This window comes from Gopherus flavomarginatus, chromosome 3 (assembly GCF_025201925.1).
Source record: "Gopherus flavomarginatus isolate rGopFla2 chromosome 3, rGopFla2.mat.asm, whole genome shotgun sequence".
Lineage (NCBI taxonomy): Eukaryota > Metazoa > Chordata > Testudines > Testudinidae > Gopherus > Gopherus flavomarginatus.
This window is the reverse complement of record NC_066619.1, coordinates 137,280,749-137,298,035: the sequence shown is the minus strand read 5'-3', so window position 1 is coordinate 137,298,035 and position 17,287 is coordinate 137,280,749. Positions and strand designations below refer to the sequence as shown.

The following is a 17,287-nucleotide window of genomic DNA, read 5'->3' as shown; positions in this document are numbered from 1 at the left end:
CAAATTTGACAGATGAGCAAAGATAGAAGCATGCTGCTTGAATAGAACTTATCCTATTCTAATCCTAAAGGGGTCCCTTCTGCCTTAGGCACCACCATGTGGGTATTTCATTTCCCTCCCCATTTTCACACAGAGACACAATTTCCTTTGCACAGATCCATGAACAGCAAAACCTCCCTGTGTCGCTTGTCTGAGCCAGGGCATTCAATCCCACTGAAACCTTCTCTCCTGCAATGGCAATGGTCAGACAGAGGGGACATGGCCACTTTTCCCTGGCAGTGAGATATTCACTCTCCTCTTTCTTCATATTACTGTTGTTATTCCATGAATCATCAAGGATGGAATAAAAAGCTGAGTTTACTCCAAGGTGAGGAAAGAAAGGAGTCATCAACTCCCTGAAAACTCTCAGTGCCCCAGAGAAAACCTGCTCCCTGCTATTGGAATCACTGATGTGTCGGTGGCTTGTTTATTTACACTGAGGGTTGAGTCCTGCTTAGTGCACCGTGTCTGAGAATGAAAATCCTAAACCACCCTTGGAAATAACGAATGCGGCAGCACATGTTATTGTCCCTGCTCCAAAGCAGACAGACCAATGGAGAAATGCCATGAGTCCAGGGTAATACTTCACTGCGGTTTTACCATTTCCACTTGCTAAACTCCCTCTCAACCTTCTGGGCTCTTAAAACAGGGTACTGAGCCTGAGCCAGACACGTACTGTCATAAACAGATGGTTAAGGGTTAATGTCTCTTTTACCTGTAAAGGGTTAACAAGCTCAGTAAACCTGGCTGACACCTGACCAGAGGACCAATAGGGGGACAAGATACTTTCAAATCTTGGTGGAGGGAAGTCTTTGTTTGTGCTTTTTGTTTTGTTCGTTGTTCGCTCTTGGGACTAAGAGGGACCAGACGTACATCCAGGCTCTCCAAATCTTTCTGAATCAGTCTTTCATGTGTCAAAATTGTAAGTAATAGCCAGGCAAGGCAGATGAGTCTTATGTTTGTTTTCTCAACTTGTGAATGTTTCTTTTTGCTGGAAGGATTTTCACCTCTGTTTGCTGTAACTTTGAATCTAAGGCTGAGGGGGGTGGTTTCTCTGGTCTATATGAATCTGAGTACCCTGTAAAGCATTTTCCATCCTGATTTTACAGAGATAATTTTTACTTTTTTCTTTCTTTAATTAAAAGCTTTCTTTTTAAGAATCTGATTGATTTTCCTTGTTTTAAGATCCAAGGGGACTGGTCTGAACTCACCAGGGATTGGTGGGGGGAAAGGAGGGGGGATGGTTAATTCCTCCTTGTTTTAAGATCCAAGGAGTTTGGATCTGTGTGAAGCCTCTCAAGGCAACCCAGGGAGGGGAAAGTCTGAGGGGAAAGGACGGGGTATGGTTAATTTCTCCTTGTTTTAAGATCCAAGGGGTTTGGATCCGTGTTCCCAGGGAAGGTTTTGGGGGAACAGAAAGTGTGCCAGACACTAAATTCTGGCTGGTGGCAGCGTTACCAGATCTAAGCTAGTAATTAAGCTTAGAAGTGTTCACGCAGGTTCCCACTTTTATACTCTAAAGTTCAAAGTAGGGAAAGAAACTGTTAGGGGGGGAGAAAGTACCAAGTAATTGGCAATATGGCGCAGGGTCAAAAGTTTACATTCTCAGGCCTACAATTGCCCTCACTGGGCTGAACTATATGTTCCTTTAAAGCTAGCATGAGTACATATGATCATTTATTATTTTTCTTTTGTTCCTTTGTTTATGGTATAAGATATAATCGATCAAAAGGGGGGTTCGGTAGTTTGGGTACAGGATATAGTTAATTAAAGGATCCGGTAGTTAATGAATTGTAAATGATGAATTATAGCACCTGTGGAAATCTTTGTAAACAAGTAAGGTATATAAGACATGGCAACGGATAGTGATTCGTGCATGATCTGAGATTTGAATCTCCTGCACCTTATTTGATGTCAAATAAAAGAGACTTGCTTCTCCACTCCGATGTAGTCATTGGGGATACGCACACCGGGCAAACGAACCCCAACTGTTGCCCCCTGCAACAAAACCTTGACACGTACGCTGTAGCTTTACAGCCCAAGCTGCATGACCCTGATTAATATGACACGGACCAGCCACAGGTGTTTCATTGCACTGCAGACGTATCCTAAAATTATGGCTACACTGTGATGAACACACCCAGGGCTCCTGTCCCAAAGCCCGGGTCAGCTGACTTAGGCTTATAGGGCTTGGGCTGCAAGACTATAAAATTACAGTGCAGACATATGGGCTTGAGCCCAACTGCTGAGACCCCAGCAGGGGTGAGGGTTTCTGAACCCAGGCTTCAGTGTGAACAAAAATATCTGCACCAGTTTTTAGCATCTCAGCTTTAGCTCAATGAGCCCAAGTCAGATGGTCCAGGCCAACCCTTCTGCCATCTTTATCCCAGGAGAGATGGACTCTAAGGGTACGTCTCTATTGCAATGGAAGCCCAGGTGCAACACTCTGTGCTCAAAGTAGCACCCTGGAAGCCCCATATTCACCACTCTCCTATAATGATGACATGGTTTGTACAAAGTCTGCCTTGGGAGGATGGACACTGCTTGATTCACATCCTAGCAAAGGAGCTTCCTAACAAGCTGGAAGAAACTATGAAAGAAGGGTAGAGACATCATGACTTGGCCTCTCTCCCCCATAACTCAACAGCTGGAAACACATCTGGAGGACAAAGACTGAACTGAACTGATTCAGAAATCAGAAGAGAATACTAATAATACATTCAAACCAAATTCCCCAACCAGACTAGTAATGGTTTTTCAGCATCAGAGGGATAGCCGTGTTAGTCTGGATCTGTAAAAGCAGCAAAGAATTAAGGTGCCACAGGATTCTTTGCTGGTTTTTCAGCAGAAAATTTTCAATTTCATAGATTTTGTTTTCCCAGTCAGACCTTTCCAAGAGAAACAGAAAGAAAATGTTTGAGTTGCGTCCTTCAGAACAACTTGGCCCTAGACACTCTAACTGTTGGTCACTGTCATGGCCTTTGTGAATTGGGGGCATTTTAATAATTTGGGCAAGTCCCAGGGTGTTTGGGGGAGATTATGAGGATGCCACCTTTTGAGATAAAAGCTAAGAAATACAGAACTAGACAATTCTTTCAGAAAACTGGAGTTGAGACATATTTCATTTAAAGGAGAGGGAGGTCTGAGTTCCTGAGAAGGTTTCTGTTTGCTGGAAGCAACATGGTTTGGTCTGTCATTGTACCAAAGGGGGAGTGGGTTGTTTGTCAAGTAAGGGGAAAGGTTAAATGCAGCCGATGAGAAATGGATTTGAACCCCTGTGTGCAGAGCACAGTGGATTAGCAGCCCATCATCTTAACCACTCAGCCACCACATCTGAGCTATCAAGAAAGGGACAGGAGGAGAAATCTAAGGCCAGCAGAGATAGGGACAATATGAAGTTTTTAAATACTAAGTATAAGCAGGGGCTGAATGAGCTCCCCCCTCACATCTAGCGAGGAGCTGGGGGAAAGATGTCAGGAACAGACCGTGTTTGGATAGACACCACTGCTCTGCCTAGCTACGCAGCATGAGGGGGCCGCTTCTCCCATTTTTGGTGGCGGTGGGTTACAAATCACTTTAGGATTGAGTGGTATGAAATGTTATTATCCTTCCTGTATTAGTGAAGGGCAGCAGAACATACCCAGTCTGTCCTGATGGAGGGGTAGGTGGGTGAGGAATAGCTTTTACTGGACTGCATAGAAGTGATTGAGGACATCTCCCTAAACCAGTGGTCCCCAAACATTTCACTCTGTGCCCTCTTATCCATGGCTGTGACTCCTTGGAAGCCACAGTTGAGAACATGGGCTGGGAGTGGGGCTGTTGCTTACTGAGGAGAGGGGTGCAGACAGAGGTAAGGGGATCGAGGCTGGGCCAGGAGCCAGGGCCCAGGCTGAGGGTGGGGTTAGGGAAGAGCTGGGGTAGAGTGGGGCTGAGTGGTGCTCCCCCCTGCCCTCCTTGGAGGCTGGCTCAGGTCCTGAGGTGCCCCCAGTAATGTTCCTCTGTGTCTCCCTAGGATTTATGCCCCACATTTTGGGGACCACTGAACCCTACTCGCTAATCAGGGGCTAGTGATGCCAAAGCCCAGGGAAAGGGAGAACAAGGGTAGCGGCCCTGGCACCAGAACCTTGGCCTCAAACACTCTTCTGCCTGTCCTCTTTCAAGTAGGGATAATAATGATCTCTTTCAACTCTCCCACACCTTCCACCCATGGCCCCATCCATTGGTAACCTCTGTTTCACCCCTTCCCCACTGGCCCCACCCTGCTCACTCATTTACTCCTCCACTCACCCACTGCAGCCCTGAGACCAGAGAAGCTCTGTGTCCCTGCTGCAGCCCCTGGGCCAAAGCCGGGGGTGGGAGATCCTCTAGCCCTCAGGCCGACATAGGGGAGACTTTTCCAGGGGCCGCAAATCAGCCGGGGCACTCGGTGATCAAAGGGGCACCATGCGGCAGTGCAAAGGTGCACACTGCCAGTGTAGTGTCAGACACTGCTTCCTGGGGAGGTTCCCACATTTTGCCCTGTTTGTACCAGTGGAGGAACGTTGTGGGGGGAGGGGCAAGTGTTGTAACAAAGATACAGCTCACCCCCCCGCAGCAGTCCTCCATGGGCCCATAGAGGGGTGGGGGGAGCGAGGAGCAACACTAAGTGCCCCACCTATCCTGGTCACCTTCCCCACCTGGGCTGTGCTGTGAGGGGAGCATCAGAAGCTGCTTCTCTCTGCCCTCCCCTTATGCAGCCTGGTTGAGGAAAGTGACCTGGGTGCAGGGAGTTTGGATGTGCTGGAGATACGTTGGGAAAAGGGACTGTCTGAATTCCCAGGGCAGGAAACGAACAATCTACAGTGATGTCATTAACCACAAACACACTCTCATCATGCCCCAGCCAGTAGGGAAATGGGCAGGAATTCTTGCTGTTCAACCAGGGCCACATGTAGAGAGCTGCACAGCAGTGAGTGTGCTGGGGAAGCTGGTCTGAGCAAACAATAGGAAATGACCCTTCAGTGAGAACAGAACCAGAGTGTAGAAAGGCCCCTGTGTTAAGTAGTTGCGACTGAGGCCTTAGGGAGCTGGGCTATGCCACCACAGGGGTCTTTCTGCGGAGGTTTGAGTCTTGCCAGCTAGGTAAGGCAGGTGTGTGGTGTCTTCACAGCTGTACTTTCAGTGATGCACGTTTCTCTATTCCTTTGTTCCATGGGCATCCTACTAGATTGCCAGCTGCCTTTCAACCGTAGTGTGGAGACTGTTTGTGTGAGGGGAGAGACAGTGTGTGTGTTTAGGTAGGTAGGAGCGGATCATTATTATCCCTACTTGAAAGAGGGAGAAGCTAAGGCTGAGAAAGGAGAATAGACTTGTCTTAGGTCACACAGCCAGTCACTGGCAGAGCTGGGAATAGAACCCAAGAGCCCTGATTTTCAAACTAACCATCGGATCTTGAATTTCATATACTGAATGACCTGAATAAAGTGCTCTCAGATGAGCTCCAGACCAACAACAGTGCACAGTAATTATTCAGCAAGATTTGAGGAGAATTGCAATGTTAGAGAGAATCATGAACTGCTCAGAGACAATAAATGCAGAGAAGCAGCAAAATCCATCAAACATATGACTGGTTATGTCTTATTTATTTGGTCTTAAAAGAGAACAACGATGACCTGGGTCTCCTCCCTGTAAATAACCCCCTGCTCAGCCAATCAGGGTAGAGACTGAGGACGAGAGGCTGAGGTTTCTAACCAGAAAGCCCAAAGGATGGCCCAGGTCATGGGTGGGGATCACGGCCTGAGCACTATTTCAGCCCCACATTTTTCGGTGGACCTCCCACAGTGGGAGCTGCAGAGCACTCCCCCACAACACACACACACACACACACACACACACCCCTACCTCCTAGTGTTGGGAGGGGAACAGGAGAAAGGAGAAAAGACGCAAGACGGAAAGAGAAAGGATGGAGGAAAAGGTGAAACCAAAAGGACAAACCATAATGTTCCCAGTGATTATAAGGGATAAAATCCCAGGTGCAGAATAAAATTCTGCCTCCTTAAGCTCATGCTTTCCATGCCTAGAACTCAACTGTCAGCAGATGGATCAGACTGAACAGGTTTCAAATCTCGAGGAGGCTCTTACTTTCTCAACAGAGACATCTGTTTTCTAGTAAAATCACGAAAAGGGAAGGAGAAAACTCGAAAGAAGTTCCTCCTGGCGCTCACGTCCGTGAACCCGAATACTCTTTCAGTCCTCAAAGAGAGACCTGGAGAAGGAGACTTGCTGAAGCAAAGCCACAGGGGTCTCAGAGGTTTCCCAGGCCCCTCGCCCCTCTCCTGCCTGCCTGATGTCAACATCTCTGTGTGAGGTCACCACCTCCCCACCACTTTTGACCAATAGTCTGAGGTCCTGCAAAAGGTCTTTGTGATGTCACTGCCACACCCCTCCCTTGCTATGCTAATATCCTGTTCCTGGCCAGGCACTTTGGAGGTTTGAGCTACTCCCTGTGGTCACCCCACTCAAGGTGCGTTCCTTCTAGGCAACAAGCCGCCTAGACAGGAAAACATCAGATGCTGCTCCCAAAGCTACACTCAGTTTTTCAGAAATTAGTCGACTTTATGGCCAGAATAGAACATTAGAGCATCTAATCTGACCCCCTGCATATCACAGGCCTCCTGTAGGACACAATAGCTACTTTTGGGGCAAACACATTCCAGAAAGGCATCTAGTCTTCATTAAATGACATCAGGAGATGGTGAATCCACCACTTTCCTTGGTAGTTTGTTCTTGCGGTGAATCATCCTCGCTGTTGAATATTTGTGTCTTAGTTGTAATATGAATTTGTCTCTTTTCACCTTCCAGCCATTGGGTCTTATTATGCCTTTCTCTGTTCGATTAAAAAGCCCTTTAATATCCAATATTTTCTCTCCATTAAGGCCCTTCAACACTTCAATGAAGTCCCCTTTCAATCTTCTTTTGATAAGCTAAACAGGTTGAGCTCTTTCAATAGCTCACTAGAAGGCATTTTTCTCCAGCCCTCAAAACATTTGGTGGCTCTTTGCTTCCTCAGCTCCAATTTCACAACATCTTTTTCAAATGAGGACACCAAAACTGGAGGCAGTATTCCAGTATCAGTCTCACTGATGCTGTGCCACTTCCTGTGATGTTATTGACATAATCTGTAACTGTATAGATCACCATTGCAACCACTCTTCTATATTTGCAGCCAATATTGTAGAAAGGTTGTCGTGTAGAGGGTCTAAGGAGAAGTTATGATTGGCTGATTATAATGATGCTATCTCTAGGTGTGTATCGTTTTTGTAGTTGACATTATGAATATTGTCTCTATGCTGTCCATATTTCAAAGTTGTGCTCTGCTTCCAGGGAACACCCCAGACAAGTTGGTGTCAGTTCTGCCTAGCCTGTTTGATGGCCCATTAAGGACCATCAGTTATACAATCGATCCATTGAGAGAAGGCAGATATGCCTTGTGACTCAGCAAGGTATGCAGGGACCTGCCTGTGGACAGAACTCTAAGGTTTTTCTATGCTACATGCTGGATAGAGTGTCCTTGGGACAAAGAAAGCAAAGATCACATGGCAAGAGACTATAAAAGTCTGATGTCTCGTCTTCAGTCCTGCTTCAGACCTCTGGAGGGACTTTGCTACAAACTGAAGCTCTCTACAAAGGACTGTAGTTTATTCCATCACTGCTGCAAGCCTGAACTAAGAACTTTGCCATTACTGGATGTGAAGGGTTCAAATCCATGTGCATTTTATATAACAACCTGGTCTATGGATTGTGCCAGCTCTTTTCTACACCCAAAGTCCAGAGTATGGTCAAGAGACCAGAGGCCTAGGAAATAATGATCAGCTAAGAGAAAGCTGGGGTAAACAGAAAGCCTTGCTTGCTAAGATAGGCCTGGTCAGCAAATTGCCAGGTGTTGGAGCTAAGAACTAAAGAATTGTATCTTATTCAGAGTTGCAGATTGAACAAAGGATCCCTGTTCCTATTGTGTTAGTCTCGTCTGTAGGGAGACATTCTTCCAACAGATACAGCCTTAAGTTTATGAGAAGTTGGCACATGATGTCTCAGACAATGTGTCTCTCTCAAAGCCTCAGCTCTGCATCCCCAGAGGGCTCCTGCGCTGCCTCTGCTCCTTTCACAGTCTGTAGCAAGGAGCAGCAGCAAGGGTCAGGGATGAGCTATAGGGCACTAGGTGGGGGGCAGAGGCTTCAGGAGCCCAGAGTGTTTGCCTGTCTGGGGCATTTTGGCTGAGACTTCAGGGACACATTGTGAGGCAGAATCCCAGGCATCTGTATGAAAGGAGCATAAGGACGTAAGAACGGCCGCACTGGGTCAGATTGGATCCATCTAGTCCAGTTTCCTGTCTTCCTCTAGTGGCTAAAGCCAGGTGCTTCAGAGGAAAGGAACAGAACAAGTGATCATCAAGTGATCTCTCCCCTGTCACCTATTCCCAGCTCCTGGCTCAGAGCATATCCTCCATGAATTGATTTAGCTCTTTTTTTGAATCCTGTTATAGTCTTGGCTTTTACATCTGCCATGATGTTGTCCAGTAGCATGCACACATTCCTCTCCTCAGCACAAATACAAGTTGCAGCAAACAGAGATACAATCCTTCCAGCAAAATACACATTTGCAAATAAAGAAAACAATCAAAAGACTAAACCACCTTCCTAACTGGTACTTACTAAATTCAATAGAAGAGGCTGTTTCAGAGATTGGAGAGCCTGAATGTACGTCTGTTCCCTCTTAGATCCAAGAGAGAACAGAGAACAAAAGAAAGCAGCACAAACAAAGACTTCCCTCCACCAAGATTTGAAAGTATCTTGTCTCCTGATTGGTCCTCTGGTCAGGCGTTAGCCAGGTTCACTGAGCTTTTTAACCCTTTACAGGTAAAAGAGACATTAACACTTAACTAGCTGTTTATGACACACCCCTCAAATCGCAGACAGTGGGGAACCCACACAGGCGGTGATTTCTTCCTAGAACTGCAGAATAAACAGATTAATAACACACATGCACCTTTGCATACACTACTAATTATGTAAAATTACAAGATTTTTCACATCTTAAGAACAATTTTTAACCAGTTGATACTGGGAAACTTTTATGGGAGAGTGCATCAGCTACTTTATTAGAAGCTCCTGAATTTCAAAATCAAATTGTGTTGAATTTCAAAATCAAAATCTTGGAGAGCTAAACTCCATCGAAGCAGTTTTTTGTTGTTTCCCTTGGCAGTATGAAGCCATTTTAGTGCAGCATGGTTGGTTTGCAGCTGGAATTGCCATCCCCAAACGTATGGGTGTAGCTTTTCCAGGGTGTACACAATGGCGTAGCATTCCTTTTCACTGACTGACCAGAGGCTTTTCCTCTCAGACAGTTCCTTGCTGAGAAACACGGCAGGGTGGAAGTTGTGATCCGGTCCTTTCTGCATCAGAACTGCTCCTACACCAAACTCAGATGCATCTGTGGTTACTAGGAATGGTTTGTCAAAGTCCGGGGCCCTTAGCACAGGGTCAGACATGAGGGTCGCCTTAAGCTGGGTAAAGACCATCTGACACTCATCAGTTCACTTAACTGCATTCAGCTGGGTCTTTTTGGTCAGGTCCGTTAGTGGGGCAGTGATTTGGCTGTAGTGTAGTACAAATCGCCTGTTATACCCGGCCAAACCTAAGAAGTATTGGACCTGTTTCTTTGACTTTGGGACAGGCCACTTTTGGATAGCATCCACCATGGCCTGTAGGGGGTTTATGTTTCCTCGACCTACCTGGTGTCCCAGGCAAGTCACTCTGTTTTGGCCTATTTGACTCTTTTTGGCCTTAACAGGTAGTCCTGCCTGCCTGATGCGCTCGAAGACTTTTTCCAGGAGTTCGGCCCATGAATCAGAAAAAATGGCCACATCATCGAGGTAGGCAACTGCATATTCTCCCAATCCTGCTAGGAGCCCATCTACAAGTCTTTGGAAGGTGGCGGGTGCATTTTGCAGCCCGAAAGGAAGCACGTTAAATTCATACACCCCTGCATGGGTGATGAAGGCTGACCTTTCCTTGGCAGGTTCATCTAGTGGTACTTGCCAGTACCCCTTGGTTAAGTCAATTGTAGATATGAACTGGGCACATCCCAACTTCTCCAGTAGCTCATCGGTGTGTGGCATTAGATAGTTGTCTGGACGAGTTACTGCATTTAGCTTACAGTAGTCCACACAAAAGTGTATTTCCCCATCTGGTTTGGGTACCAGAACCACTGGAGATGCACATGCACTGGTAGATGAGCGGATTATACCCATCTGTAGCATGTTTTGGATCTCCCATTCTATAGCAGCTTGGGCATAAGGAGACACCCGGTAGGGTAGGGTTCTAATTGGGTGAGCATTACCTGTGTCAATGGAGTGGTATGCCCGTCCAGTCCATCCTGGGGTGGCTGAGAACAATGGGGCAAAGCTAGTGCACAGCTCCTTGATCTGTTGCCACTGCAGACGTTCCAAGGTGATGGAGAGGGTCACCTCTTCCACGCCACCGTCACTTTTTCCTTCATAGTAGACACCTTCAGGTCACTCAGCATCATCTCCTCCCTAGGCTGTAAACTGACAAACCTGTAAGTCTCTGGAATAAAAGGGATTGAGAGAATTAACATGGTACACTTTAGGCTTTATGGAGGAATTGGGAAATGCTATGAGGTAATTAACATCTCCCAGGCGCTCTTGGACTGTGAATGGCCTTTCCCATGAGGCTTCCATCTTATGGGCCTGTTGTGCCTTCAAGACCATAACCTGGTCTCCTACCTTGAAGGAACGCTCTCTGGTATGTCTTTTTCTGAGCATCCTTTAGGTTTTCTTTAGCAAGGGCTAACGAGTGTCGGAAGGTGCTTTGTAGGTTGCCTATAAAGTCTAGAATGTTTGTTCCTGGAGAAGGCGTAAACCCCTCCCATTGCTGCTTCACCAACTGTAATGGCCCCTTAACCTCGTGGCCATACACAAGTTCAAATCCTAAACTGGGATGTGGTACAGCCCTGTAGGCAAAAAGCAACTGCTGTAACACTAGGTCCCAATCATTGGAGTGTTCACTGACAAATTTACGTATCATGGCCCCCAAAGTTCCATTAAACCTTTCCACCAGGCCATTGGTTTGATGGTGGTAAGGGGTAGCAACCAAGTGATTCACCCCATGAGCTTCCCACAGTTCTTTCATGGTTCCTGCCAGGAAATTAGTCCCTGAATCTGTAAGGATGTCGGAGGGCCAACTTACCCTGGCAAAAATGTCTGTTAGGGCCTGGCACACCGTTTTAGCCCTAGTGTTACTTAGAGCTACTGCTTCCGGCTACCAGGTAGCAAAGTCCACGAAAGTCAGTATGTACTACTTTCCTCAGGGGGTCTTTTTTGGGGAAAGGACCACAGCTACTCGCTGAAATGGGACCTCAATTATGGGGAGTGGCTGGAGAGGGGCCTTGATCTGGTCTTGGGGCTTTCCCACTCTTTGGCACACCTCACAAGACCGGACATACTTGGCTACATCTTTGCCCATCCCCTCCCAGTGGAAGGAGTTCCCCAACCTGTCTTTGGTTCTGTTCACCCCAGCATGGTCACTGGGATGGTCATGGGCTAAGCTTAAGAGCTTCCCCCGGTACTTAGTTGGAACCACCAACTGTTTTTTGCGGATGCCAGTCTTTCTGGTGTCCAACAGAAAGAGTCTCTTTTATAAAAGTCCTTGTTCTACAACAAACCGGGATCGGTTGGAAGAGCTGAGAGGTTGAGGGGTGCTCTGTGATGCCGCCCAAGCTTTCTGAAGGCTGTCATCTGCTTCCTGCTCAGTCTGGAACTGTTCCCTTGAGGCTGGAGACACCAGCTCTTCCTTAGACTATGGACTTGGGCTTGTTCCCTCTGGAGGCGATGTAGGTGATGGGATTGTTTTCGTTGCTGGTGAACCGCTCTCCGCTGGTGCACCAGGTGGTGTTTCAGGCTCTGGCTGAGCCTCTTGGGTATGGTTGTCTGCTGCTTCTGCCAGTTCAGGCTCGCTGGTGCCCTCTGGCATTGGGGTTGAAGATGGGTTTGCAAGCGCTGGCATCAGTGCTGGCAACAGTTCTGGTGCTGGTTGTTTTTCCAGTTCCGGGTCTGGGACTGGAGGCACTGTGGCTGTTGCAGTCGTTGGCAGCGGATCTGGGTCCACTACCTCTGTCTGGGTCTCTGCTAACACAGACAGGGCCTTTGTGGACGGTCCAGGAACAGAGCTGGGTCTGGAAGCTTGCCTGGCTTGGCTGTGTGTAACCATTCCCACCCTCTTGGTCTGCTTTACCTGGTTGGCCAAGTCTTCCCCCAGTAGCATGGGGATGGAATAATTGTCAGACTGCAAAAGTCCACATTCCTGACCAGCCTTTGTACTGGACACTCAGTTCAGCTGTAGGCAAGTCTACAGCTTTTGATATGAAGGAGTAAATTGTCACTTGGGCCTTTGGGTTGATGAATTTGGGGTCCACAAAGGATTGGTGGATAGCTGACACTTGTGCCTCTGTGTCTCTCCACGCAGTAACCCTCTTTCCGCCCACTCTCAAAATTTCCCTTCGCTCCGAGGGTATTTGAGAGGCATCTGGGCCTGGGGATCTTTGTGTGGTGGTGGTGTAATGAACTGCACTCGCTTGGGGTTCTTGGGGCAGTTGGCCTTTATATGTCCCGGTTCATTACATTTAAAACATCACCCAGCTGACTGGTCACTGGGCCGAGGTGAGTTATTGGAGACTGGTGAGGTGGGACAATAGGGAGTTTGGGGCTTTCCTTGTGTTGTAGGTGGGGTTTTGGGTTGCCCTCGGGTACAGGGTTTATTGTCGGCATGCCCCCTGTGGTATTCGCTCCCCTTGACAGTAGCTTTTTTCTTTTCAGCCACTTCCACCCATCTGGCTCCAATCTCCCCCGCCTCAGTTACAATTTTGGGCTTCCCATCTAGGATGTACCTTTCTATTTCCTCAATAACACCCTCTAAGAACTGCTCCATTTGCATCAGGAGGGACATCTCTTCTAGAGTTTTAACCTTTGTTCCTGATATCCAGGCATCCCAATTCTTTCCAATGTGGTGGGCGTGTCGGGGAAATGACAAATCTGGTTTCCACCTTAGGGCTCTGAACCACCGACGGGCATGCTCAAGTGTTAGTCCGATTCTGATCCTGGCCTTGCTTTGAAAAAGTTTATAATTGTTCATGTGTTCCTTAGGCATTTCAGCCACCATGTCTGCTAAGGGTCCACTGAGCTGTGGCCTCAGTTCTACCATGTACTGGTCTTCAGAGATGCTGTACCCAAGGCAGGCCCTTAAAAAATTTTCTAAGAAGGCCTCAGTGTCATCACCTGCCTTGTAGGTGGGAAAGTTCTTGGGATAAGGAACAGTAACTGGCGAAGAGTTGTTAGAATTGGCTGTGTTCTTCTGCTTAGCCTGTTCTAATTCCAGAGCCTGCTGGCGTGCCTCCCTTTGGAGCTCTATTTTTCTTTTGTGGTCCGCCTCTTTGGCTTCTTGCTCTCTTTTGTGGGCTGCCTCTTCCCTGGCTATTTCTGCATTTATTAGTTCCATCTTTCTTCTATGTTTGTTATCTCTTTCTATGGCTTCTAGCTTTGCTTGTTCCTGTCTAATGGCTTTCTTGGAACTCATGGCTCCTGCTTTTTTTGTGCTGGTTGTGCCCTCTGCTGTTGAGTGTCTGGAATGCTGCAGCTCAGGGTTGCTTGGCAACACAGACTTTTTTTAACACCTCCTAACTAGCCTTTGCCCTACAAGTTAGAACAAAAAAAACCGCTTTCATTTGCAAATGTGTTTTGCTGGTGTTTGCTGACTCACAGCTGGAGTCCCTTTGATTAACAAAGATCCTTGTTAAACCCTAATGCCCCTGTCTTCAGGTAGTCTTTCTGCACAACCAGAAAGGAGAGAAGAAAAAAAAAATTTCCACTGGCTTGGTTTGTCCACAGTCCCCTCTAGCCTGCTTCCCTAGCAACTAGAAGGAGAGAGAAAGGAAAAAAAAAATCCTACTGGCTTTGCTTTTAAACCCAAACCTCAGTCTGCCTGCAGATAGCTAGCAGGGAGAGAAATAAAAACCTCACTGGTTTATCCCGTCGCTATGCCAACATGTAAAGGTAGTATCCCCACTCTGAACCTTAGTGTCCAAAAAATGGGGTACCTGCACGAAGCCCTCTAAGCTTAATTACTAGCTTAGAAATGATAGAGCTGCTACCACCCAAAAATATAGTGTTTTGGGACACTTTCTGACCCCCAAAGCCTTCCCTGGGGACCCCAAGACCCAAACCCCTTGGATCTTAACACAAGGAAAATAAACCCTTTCCCCCACCATTCCCTCTCCCAAGCTTCCCCTTCCTGGGTTACCCTGGAGAGACTACACAGATTCAAACTCCGTGAATATAAAACAAAGAGGAAATTCACCTTCCCCCTCCTCTTTTCCCCCTACCACTCCCAGACTCTCCCTGAGAGAGAGCCAGTGATCCTAACACAGAGAGAAATTAACCTCTCTCTCCCCTTCTCTCCTTTCTCCTCACCAATTCCCTGGTGAGTCCAGACACCCCATCCCCTGCGGTCTTACACAAGAATAAAAAAAACCAAACAATCAAGGTCTTAAAAAGGAAAAGCTTTTAATTAAAGAAAGAAAAAAAGTAAAATTATCTCTATAAAATCAAGATGGAAAATGTTACAGGGTCTTTCAGCTTATAGACACTAGAGAGAATCCTCCTCCCAGCACAAATACAAGTTGCAGCAAACAGAGATACAATCCTTCCAGCAAAATACACATTTGCAAATAAAGAAAACAATCAAAAGACTAAACTGCCTTTCTAACTGGTACTCACTAAATTGAAAAGAAGAGGCTGTTTCAGAGATTGGAGAGCCTGTATGTACGTCTGGTCCCTCTTAGATCCAAGAGAGAACAGAGAACAAAAGAAAGCAGAACAAACAAAGACTTCCCTCCACTGAGATTTGAAAGTATCTTGTCTCCTGATTGCTCCTCTGGTCAGGTGTTAGCCAGGTTCACTGAGCTTGTTAACTCTTTACAGGTAAAAGAGACATTAACCCTTAATTATCTGTTTATGACACCCCCGGCTGAATATATTTTGCGGCCTAGGAGGTCCATGCGCCTAACCTCCTTGGTCTTGGTAGCAGGAGCTTGCTGGCCATGACGCTCCCTCTCGTTTACTGATTGAACTACTAAGGAGCAAGTATGTGGGTGTATGCAGAGATATTCATACTCCTTGGAAGGTACCATGTATTTTCTCTCTACTCCCCTGACTGGGGGGGGAGGGGTGATCGAGGCCGGGGATTGCCAAATGGTGTCTGCATTTGCTTGAATAGTGCAGATAAACAGTTGGGCCACTCTAGTAGGTGCGCCTGCAGATAGGATATCCACTACAGGGTCCTCTATTTCAGGGACCTCCTCCACTTGCAGATTCATATTCTGCACCACCCATCTCAAGAGGTCATGATGTGCCCTTTTAGGTCAACTGGGCGAGGGCCGGAGGAGGATGTTCCTGCCACAGCCTCGTCTGGCGAGGAGGAAGAGCAGAGACCAGGGAGAAGAGGGTCCTGTGGGGGGTCCTCTTCTTAGGAGCGGCATCAGACTCAGGTGGGACCTGGGTGTCTGCAGGTGGTACTGAAGCCTCATCCGTACCATGGGGGGGAGCAGCTTACGGTTGCCTCTGGTGTCCAGTGTTCTGACGGGGCAGACCGTGGTGCAACTGAGGGAACACCTTGGGCTTGGTGGTATGCCCACGGTGTCCAGAAAGACCACTGATGAGGTCCTTGCTCGTGGCTCTGGCTCTCAGGAAACATATAGCTGGGGACATCCGAGTCATGATCCTGTGGAAAGGAAATGCTACCAGCCTGTGATGACACCGAGGTGCGTCTCGACGGCCAAGGTGGTGCTGATAGACCCTGAGAGGGAGCCACGTCTCAGGTTGGTCTTTCCCGGGACGGTACCGGGAGCTGTAACGGTACCGCGAGGGAGACCGGGACCTACGACCGAAGTCGTGTCGGGAGCTCGACTGGGATCTCGAATCCCTTCGCCTGGAGCGACTGCGAGATGTGCGGTGCCGTGAACGGTGCTGGGACTCGGATCGGTACCGTAGGTATCTGGCAGGTGAACGGGAGACCGAGCAGTGCTGCGAGTGCGACCAGTACCACGATAGAGAGCGGTGTGGGACTGTGAGCAGCATCGGGACCGGGATCTGCAGCGTGACCAAGATCGTCCGTAGGACTGAGATCTTGAACGATTCCTCTTGGTTGCTCCCACGGAGGGCAGCCTCAGTAAGGCAGGCTTGCCAATAGATTGGATGACCCGCACCGGCGGTGTTGAGGACTGAGGCAGCGCTGTCTCCATGATCGCGATCAACTCCTGCGCTGTGGAAAAGGTCTCTGGCATGGATGGGAGAGCAAGCTCGACCACAGCGTGAGCCAGGGAGCTTTCGGGCACCTGACCCAACAGCCTTTGCGGGACCGGAATCAACAGTGCCACACCTTGCGGTGCCACACGCGGTGGTGCCGCGGCAGATGATGGTGCTGAGCGATCCGTCATTGATGGGCCCTCCTTCTGTGTGCTGAAGCAGCCGGAGCACTGTGTTGCTTCCTGGGCCGCAGGGACAGGGAGCGGTGCCGAGCAGACATCGGTGCCGGCAAGGGTCGGTGCCGTGGCTCCTTTGTGGTACCAGAGCCAAAGGAGCTTTCCTCACAGATGCAGGCTGTTGAGCACTTGGTACCGATGTCACAGGGCTAAGTGCCGCCTCCACAAGGAGCTGTTTCAGTCGAAAGTCCGGCTCCTTCTTCGTCCTCGGTTTAAATGACTTACAGATGCGGTACTTTTCAGGAAGGCGGGATTCCCCTAGGCACTTCAGGCAGCAGTCATGGGGATCCCCTATTGGCATCGGCTTTTGGCACGCCGAGCACGGTTTGAATCCCGGTGACCAGGGCATAAGCCCGGTACTGGGGTGGAGGAAAGGGGCTAATCCCCGATCCTCCTTCAACAACTATATATATATACACAACAATTAACACTAACTACAACTGTAAAAACTCCAACTATAAAGACAATTAACAGTAAAGAACAACGAGTAAGCTAGGGAAGTGGAGATCAGCAAAGCCACGCTCCACAGTCCCAACGACCGTCATGAGTGGTAAGAAGGAACTGAGGGGCCGTCGGGTCGGCAGGGGTATATATCCGGAGCCATAATGTCGCCACTCCAGGGGGCGACCCAGTCGACCCACCGAGTGTTGCTAGGGTA

At 48.2% G+C, this 17,287-nt stretch overlaps 1 protein-coding gene across 1 annotated transcript; it reads right to left on the bottom strand.

The window, feature by feature from the left end:
- Nucleotides 1-8,616: 8,616 nt before the first annotated feature.
- Nucleotides 8,617-16,978, bottom strand: LOC127048449 (uncharacterized). Its single transcript, XM_050948288.1, has 2 exons — nucleotides 10,417-16,978; nucleotides 8,617-9,029 (listed from the first exon to the last, which is right to left on the bottom strand). The coding sequence occupies exon 1, from the start codon at nucleotides 16,976-16,978 to the stop codon at nucleotides 15,698-15,700; it is 1,281 nt and encodes a 426-aa protein (XP_050804245.1). The 3' UTR covers nucleotides 8,617-9,029; nucleotides 10,417-15,697.
- Nucleotides 16,979-17,287: the final 309 nt, after the last annotated feature.

What these genes read in the sequence shown, in the direction of transcription:
- LOC127048449 (XM_050948288.1), bottom strand. Translation starts at nt 16,978, where the DNA reads ATGCCCTGGTCACCGGGATTCAAACCGTGCTCGGCGTGCCAAAAGCCG.